At 46.6% G+C, this 8,296-nt stretch overlaps 1 protein-coding gene across 1 annotated transcript; it reads right to left on the bottom strand.

The window, feature by feature from the left end:
- Window positions 1-68: 68 nt before the first annotated feature.
- On the bottom strand, window positions 69-8,036 carry arhgap35b (Rho GTPase activating protein 35b). The gene is made up of 6 exons (XM_017460430.1): window positions 4,055-8,036; window positions 3,799-3,940; window positions 2,761-2,838; window positions 2,324-2,455; window positions 2,012-2,117; window positions 69-1,748 (listed from the first exon to the last, which is right to left on the bottom strand). The coding sequence occupies exons 1-6, from the start codon at window positions 7,772-7,774 to the stop codon at window positions 1,391-1,393; spliced, it is 4,536 nt and encodes a 1,511-aa protein (XP_017315919.1). The 5' UTR covers window positions 7,775-8,036; the 3' UTR covers window positions 69-1,390.
- Between the last annotated feature and the right edge of the window lie 260 nt (window positions 8,037-8,296).

Raw genomic sequence — 8,296 nt, 5'->3', positions numbered from 1 at the left:
ACAGAGCCGCGAACGAGACGAGTCCGAGAACCAGAGGACGGGGAACTAAGCACGGGTCTGCGCCGAAATGATAAACGTTAGCAGTTTATGTCTACATTAGTTGCAGTTTAGTCTTAATGTCACAGACATACAGAGGAAAATCCAGTACAGAGATGGAACAGATGCTTGGTGAGGATCAGAAATGTTCCCCAGACACAGGCTACACCAAATGCAATTCAGTGTTACTCTTCACAAAATCAGGCCTAAATAAAACATAAAAAAAAAAATCATCAAAGTGCTTTATATTAGTAAGTGGCAAAAAAACATCCAAATAAGGCCCGTGTATGTGTGTATATGTGTGTGTGTCTTTTTTTACATTTTTTTTTTAATGTCCCATTTTGTAAGGGTAAAAGGGTTCTGGGATCACCCTTGACTAAAAGGTTAAAGGTTTAAAGAGGTTACATGTCAAAGTTCGACGTCATTAAAAGTCTCAGAGCGATCAAACCCTCCGGGGTTCCAGATTCGTCCGGTCGAATCTCATAAAAAGAGCACAGATCCACAGGAACCGATGAAAGCAAAACTGTCAAAGCTTCATATCACAGAGAGAAGAGAAGAAAACCAAATCAAAACGCTCATACGTGACAGCTTCAATGTTTTTTTTGTTTTTTTCAAATCCATGCGGTCTTTTAACAAGGGATCATGTAGATTAAATCAACACTGGGAGGGAAAAAAAGTTCATCTTTGCAAGTAAGCATGCAGCAATAGTAATTCTATTTATCTCTCTCTCTCTCTTTTTTATTTATTTTTTTAATCAGCACTCTCTCAAAGTGTCCGTCTGACTTCATCAAACAGTGTTGGGATAAGTGCCTGGATGGATTTCCCATTTGTAGTGCGTCTCCCTACTGTATTTCTTCTTCATGTGTGGCTGGGAAGAAAAAACAAACAAAGAAAAAAAAAAAAAACAGGAGCTACAGTCTGAGATCAGGAAAGCAGGAATGGATGGAGTTAAGTGAGAGAATTACTTAATTAATTTTTTTTTAAAAACACACACGGAGAGACAAGACAAAAGCGCACACTTAACAGAAGTCTGCTACGCTGCAGAACAGAACGTGGGCTCGGATTAAGAAGTTCTGGTCCCCCCGGTAACAGTGACGAGCGTCCACGGCGAGACAGGAGGACTTGCGGGTGTCCGTGTGTGTCGTCGGGGCGCTACGGTTTCAAGTGTGGTGTGCAAAAAAAAACCAAAACGTTCACAAACCCTCAGACGGCGTTGAATCCAGTCGCTACATGCAAATTTAAATACGCGCACATCTTGTGTGCGATCTCGCTTACATACCAAGCGTCTATGTAAAGACTGCAGTGTATATGTGTATAGATACGAGGAATCTTTAGCCTGGTGTGTGTCCCTGTCTCACAGTGTGTGTGTCTCCGCGGGGACGGTGAGGGGGCTCTGAGGGGGTGAGCCCGGGGGTGAATGAAGCGCCGGGCTGAAGTGCGGAGGTTGAGGGGTGCACAAGGGGGCGGCGCTGGGCGAAGGGGGCAAGGCAGAGGGCGTCGGCGTGCCATAGAGGCCTGTGGGAGACTCGGCGGGAGCTTGGTTGTAGAAGAAAAAGGCGCACTGATGGATGAAGGTCTCGATGATGGTCTGGTAGGTGCGCGTGGCCGTGAGAGCGTCCATGGTGGTGAAGTCGGGCCGCATGAGTGTAGGCCAGAAGCAGATGGACAGGTTCTCGCTGGTCATCAGGTTGACTCTGTTCCACTGGCTGACCCTGAATGAATAATGAGCAAACAAAATTCATAAACGATTACTTGCAGTGTTTCAGATCGGCTTGCTAACGACTTTAAACCTGACACGTTGGCAGTGACGCAGAGCCACGACACCCGGACGAGGGTGGCTCTATGTATTTTTAATCTTAAATTAAGATAAGTTTTCGGCAAAACTGCATCCAGGTGTTGTGAAGCTTTGAGAACTGCAGCACACGCACGAACACAAGAAAATGTCACATGGGTATAACAGCTAAAACGAACTGACTTGTTCAGGTGGCCCATGACATGTTTGAAAACTTCGTAATTCTCCCGAGGAAATCTCCTCAGCACGTCCTTCATGGTCTGCAGTCTCTGCTCTCGGTCATTTATCTCTGCACAAATACAAAGAAACACACAGACGAACCGTTAGAAGAGTGAAAGACACTTCGCTAGAGCTCATCTCTAGTCCCTTGATCCTCCCTGCTCTGGGGGGTGCTGTATCATGGCTGAACACAGAGTCACGATACTCTACACGCAGAAACCCGATAAGTCGATTTTGAATGCCGGTGCGCTGTGAGAAAGGGTTGAAAAAACTTACTGAAAGCTTCCACCAGCTCCACTTGTAGACTGTATGGGACCAATGGATCGGGCAACTCAGAGAAAAAGCTCTTTAAAGCGCCAGCTACCGTGTTCACCGGAAAGTCCTTTTCCACCAGGTCCAGGCCGTGGTCTACGGAGGGACAAAGTGAAAAATGAATGAATATGTATGAATGCGTTAAAGCAAGACAGTAAAGAGAGAGAGAGACAGAAAAAAAACTCAGGTCTTTTCCATTGAGTCACTTTAATAATTGGAATGATGAGCTACTAATCAGAATTTGACATTTTAATTGGAGTCATTGTTGATTATGTCCGTGAATAGAGGAATATATGTCAAATGTATGCACAGGAAGGGCAAATAAAGCAGCAGCTCACCAAAAAAACTAACAAAAAAAAACTTTATTAGTCAGCTTGAAAGAACGTAATGTATAATCTTACCCTGCTCAAACTGCCGCTGCATGCTCTCCATCTCTGACTTGTTTCCACTCACTCTATATAGACCCTCCGTAGTCAACCCTGAGAGAGAGAGAGAGAGACAGACAAAGACAGAGAGAGCGAGAGAGAGAGACAAAGAGAGAGCGAGAGAGAGAGATGCAGGTGATCTGTGTCTCAGAGTATAAGGTTTTTGTCATGACATCTTATGTATATATGCTTATATCAGGAGCCAGTCTTTGTTTGAACCAGTCTAGGGTTGTTCTGACTAGGTATGCTTAAGATCTGAACTTTTGACAGAAAGTATGTGTTCAGAGGAGAAAAAAAAGGAAGTATTGCACCATCTAGGAAATGTCTAGTCATCAGCAGCATCTTTCCTGGCTGACAGTAGTGGAGATATTTAGAGAAATCACACCACAAGCTTTCCAGAGGGTCATGTGACAAAGCCAGGCGTCTCCAGATCAGTGTCTGAAATCTTCTCTATTTCAATCAGAGTCAACTTGTCTCGATTCAGACACAATACAACGATAGACTATATAGCCAGACGTTTGCGGACAGCTGACCATGACGCCCGTACGTGCTTCTTGAACACCACGGGTCGTGGGGATTGTGTGCCCGTTCAGCCTCAAGAGCATTAGTGAGATCAGGTCAGGCGCTGACGTCATGCAGAGGAGGGTTGGTGCACAGTTCATCCCAGGCCACTTGCGTTCTTCCACTCCAACCTTGGCTGACCATGTCTTCATGGAGCTCGCTTTGCACACATGGGCACTGGCATTGCTGGAACAGGTTTGGGGCCCTATTAGTTCCAGTAAAGTGAAACTGTAATGCCCTGGCATGCGAAGACATTCTATACAATCGTGTGCTTAAAATTTTGTGAGGCAACAATTTGGGGAAGAACCGTATATGGGTGTGATGGTCAGGTGTCCACAAACTTTTGGCCATATAGTGAAGCGTTACTATAAGCTGCTCCCTTGCACAGAACGTTATCTGAAGAATAAAAACCATGGCTCTTGAATACTTGTGCAACTATCAGTGTAGTGTTACCTGTGGCCTCAATGAAGCGGATACATTTGTCGATGAACAGCGGGATGGGTCTGTCAGGTGACACGACATTAACTAATGGCACCCCAAAGTAAGTACTCTCCAGAGGTTTGGAGATCGAGTGTCGGGGCTTTAGTCTGGTTTTCTGCAGAAATTGAGTAAAAACAGACATTTGGGTTGAGTAAATGACAACTCCAGACTCTGGGTTTGTTTAAAGATAGCTATCGTACAGAAAAAAAGCTGTGTGTAATGTAATTACTTTGCCTGGACGACGAAGGCTCCTCAGAATGTTCCTTTTCTTATCGTCCCCTTCCTCAATCAGCGACTCTCCTTTCAAAACGGCCACGTCATCCTCCTTCGTTTTTGGAAGACCGCCGAATTCGTCGTCGCTGCCGATAGAGAAACTGGTGCGGAAGCTGCTGAACTTGCCTAGGCGCTTGGATCGATCTCTGTACAATCGGGGTTTTACTCCGGCAGAAGAGAACTTCCTGCGCCGCTCCAAAGAGCTGCCGTCGCCTTCGCTATCTGAGCCGTTCACGCCTCCGTTCGAGTGCATTCGGTTGGAGTTCCGTATGGTGATGATCTTGCCCTGCGTGCTGTCGTGTGGTACAGAGTATATGTTCTCCTCATGGCTGGGTCGAGGCTTGGAAACAGCATCCATTGGCTCAGCATAGTCAGACGGATCATACACCCCGTCCCCACAGGGAGGCCAGGTGACATTGGAGGTAAGGGACCGCCGATGGCTGGTGTCCATGTAGGGGTTAAAGTTGTGCTTTCTGAAGTCAAAAGTGACACTGGGTTTGGACCTCATATGTAAAGGGACTTTGCTGTTCAACTTGTTCTCAAAAGTACTGAGTTCAGAGATGACCGAGAACGTGTCGGCCGACTCCAAATCAGGGAGCTTGAATCCGCTATGAGAGGTGAGGGTTCCGTCAAAGTAAGGCGGTGAAGCTTCCATGTCCTCCTCATAATCTAACAGCATAGTTACAGGGCTAGGGGAACCGCAATGGGGTGAATACACGTTCTCGTTTGTGCTACAGGCCTCTGCTGCGTTATCGTACACATGAGTTGCCTCAACGAGAGTCTTCTTCTCCGCGACCTCCATGAAGAAAGATTGTAGGAGGTCTATTCTGTGCAGTCCTCCAACAACTCCGCCTGGTCCACAGACCACGCAGGCAAAACGACCCTCGATTTCATGGGCCAGTTCTTCGCCCTGGACCAACAGCTCACGTGCAGACTCGGAGTCCGTGAGCTCCGTCTCTGTTTCTCCCACAGCTAGCAGTTGGACTGGAACAATGTCTGGAACCTCACAGAGTAAGGCACACAAGGTTTCCAACGAGGCTTTGCGGCGAGCAGAGTACACACCTATGTACCCGTGTACGAGCCGACTCTTGCGCATGGTAAAAGAAGCATGATATGATAGTAGGGACAGCTCTATTGTCAGCCTGTTGTCACCGACTGTCTGCTCAAGCACCACTGAGTTACCACTGGAATTGGTTGGCCTGCAATGCTGAGGCAGTAAGAAGGGTGAGAGAAGTTGGTCTACGTCGTAGGAATCTCCACACATCAGGCACATGACAATACGCAAGTCTGCCTCCGGATTCTGGTCCTGCTGGATGTCTCTGATGCTCGGAGGTAAAGGGGGTGAAGACGGGGAACCGCTACGAAACACGGCGCTCCTTCTTGTATCTAACAAACCTTTTAACACTTGGTTGATCTGTTTCTCGTTCACATTCCGCCCGTAGCCTGAGCCAGGGGATGCCGGCTCCAAAAATTCACACTGCAGCTTCATGGCTACCTGCTGACCCTGCGTGATTAAGATTTGGGCAGTCTCCCCACCAAGGTCACTCAAAGCCCCTACACCTCTCTTAGTGACTAACAAAAGAGACAAAGGAAGCTGAGCTATGTGGTTATCCCTCCTGCCAAGCGTTGACTCACGCAACTTCTCGATACTTTCTAGAACATAAGACAAAGATTCCTTGGAATTGTACAGACACAGGCACCCATGAGGTGTGAATGTAGCAGTATGGAAGGAGTTAACCGGAAGCCTAACGTTACCCTCAATAGGCCTGAGTATTAGCTCGTATAATTTGCCTTCAAGCACGTAGTAGTCGTCGTTGGCACACATAGCTCGAATCTCGTTAGCCAACTCTCTTGCTAAACCATCTTTGCCTAGAATCACTAAGTTAATCCGTTCTGCTTTGCTTTCATGCATATGAGACTTTCCAAAGGAAGGATAGCGCATAGGGAAGCACGAGGCTAATATCTGCTCGATCTTGTTGTCGATGCAGTACGGGCAGCTCGGACAAGTATCCTTGGTCGGGTGATAGACAAAATGGATGTGCTTTAAAACTAAGGCGTCTCTTTCTGCCTGCAGTTTCTGTAATGCCTTGAAGCGCTGCTCTTCTCCCAGTGCTTCCTGAATTGCCCCCATCTTTTCTTTACTTGGCTTAGCATCCACTTCAAGTTCATAAAAAAGCTCCGAATACTCCAGCAGAAGCTCCTGGAAATCCTCCTTTGCCCTGTCTATGATCACCTTTTGGTGCCTGTTGTAGATATCCAGGTATTCTGGCTCCTCCAACCACTGGTAGAAGTCTTCGCTCATTATGAAGCTCCGTGCCTCTTCCCAAGGCTTGCCAGGGGTGACGAAGGGCGAGGACGCCAGCTTCATCTTAAATTCATGTCGCATCTCGGCACGCTTGCACTCGTTGCGCAAATGTTCGAGATGCGCATCAAATATGATTTCCGCGGCAGTTGTGTCCAGCACGTCAAAGGGTATGCGCTCATCTTCCATATTGTCAAGATGTGGCGTGTCTTCCCATGGCGCGTCCTCCAGAACCACAAACCAATGGTCAAAGTCCTTTTTGGACTCCAGTACCTTCTGCACCCCAGACCAGCTTAAATGCTCAATTTCAGACAGTTCGGACACCAAGGAACCCAAGGCGAGTGGGAGAGCGGTTAAATACGCTTTACGACGTCTCTCGATGTGCTCCTGTTTAAGCCGATGAACGTGCTGCTGGAAAAGCTTTTTTGCTTTAGCTGTACCTTCTAAAAAGACGTATTCCTTGTATTCTGGTGATGGCTGCATACGTCGGCTGATAGCAGGCCAGTTCTCGTTGTGATTCTTCACTATGTGGTTCACTAACCACTCGTATCTGTCCTTTGCGGTGGCAATTATTTGACTCTGATGCTTTAAAGCCTCAAAATAAGGTATTATCTTGTGCTTGCCCCTTCCCTTATCAATGAGTTGAATCAGAGTAAGGAAAGCTAAGTCCACGTTGACATTAGACCGAGCTGATGTCTCAACAACTTGCAAGTTCTTTTTGTTGATGGCAAACGTATGAGAGTCCTTGATGTATCGCTCAACTCCTTCATCACACTTGGTGAGAACCAGTGCAACAGGCTTTTTAGTTTTACCCAGATGATTATACAGGTTGGTAACAAATTTCATTTGATCATCAAAGCTGCGGTTCATCCCTCGACTTACATCGACGCAGAGTAGAAACCCGTCTACCTGCAGCTTTCCCTCGGGCATTTGTTTTTGCTCAAAGTCCTGCTCCAGACCCAACTGGTCTGTACAAAAGTACATGAGTTTTTCCGCAGAGGCCAGCTTCGTGGAGGCAGCTCTTTTGATGTAAGGCTGTAAAGCTGTGCTACGATGTGGTTGAAAGGTCTGGTCATCGATAAACTCCGTTTGCTCCACCACATGCATCCTACACTCAGTGCCATCCTCCAAGACTCGTTCCACCTCTCCCCAGAACAGGAAATGATCGTTGTTGACCACTCGACCACCGAAATCACTGGTACTCAGCACAGACGTGTGATCGAGGTGAAAGTCGTCCGCGCTAGGGCGGACGAAGCGATTACAGAGGCAAGACTTGCCAACTCCGCAGGGGCCCTTCTCTTTCTCAGTGCCCGAAAGACCAACTACAACTAGGTTGTAGGTAGGCACCCGTGAATCTTGCTTTTTCGCCATCATCGTTTGCAGGCACTCATCTTGCCATGCCGTAACGGTTAACACAGGATTCACGCTTTGTCGTGTTTATAAAGTGATTTATTCTATCATATCCGCCGCACTGCGTTTTCTCCGGCTTTACACAATCAGACTAATTTCGATTGTGTGTTTCTTGCCCATATTACAGAAAGCTGGGTACGCTAAACAAAAGGAGGCAATCAGGTGGGAGTGGCTTGACAGGAAATATCAAACGTTTCGGAGGAGTTATTCTTTACTGACGTCCATCCTGAAAGAAGAGAAAAAGAAAGACAATAGTAATTACTTTCTGTTCCAAAAGAAGAAGAAAAAGACTTACTGATGATCGACTAATCAACTATCACTCTAACCAACAGGATTGATGGTAATCTGCTTTGCTGACTTAAGTTTTAGTACATAGCCATCATACATAGCACGTCAGAAAAATGAAAGAAATATATGCTTATCATGCACTACCTTAATTTCACCAAAATATTGGTGCTTTTTATATATTTATGCACAGTCCATGCC

The sequence above is a fragment of the Ictalurus punctatus genome, chromosome 28 (genome assembly GCF_001660625.3).
Source record: "Ictalurus punctatus breed USDA103 chromosome 28, Coco_2.0, whole genome shotgun sequence".
Taxonomy (NCBI): Eukaryota; Metazoa; Chordata; class Actinopteri; order Siluriformes; family Ictaluridae; genus Ictalurus; species Ictalurus punctatus.
The sequence above is the reverse complement of the archived record's forward strand: the minus strand, read 5'-3'. Positions and strand labels throughout refer to the sequence as shown.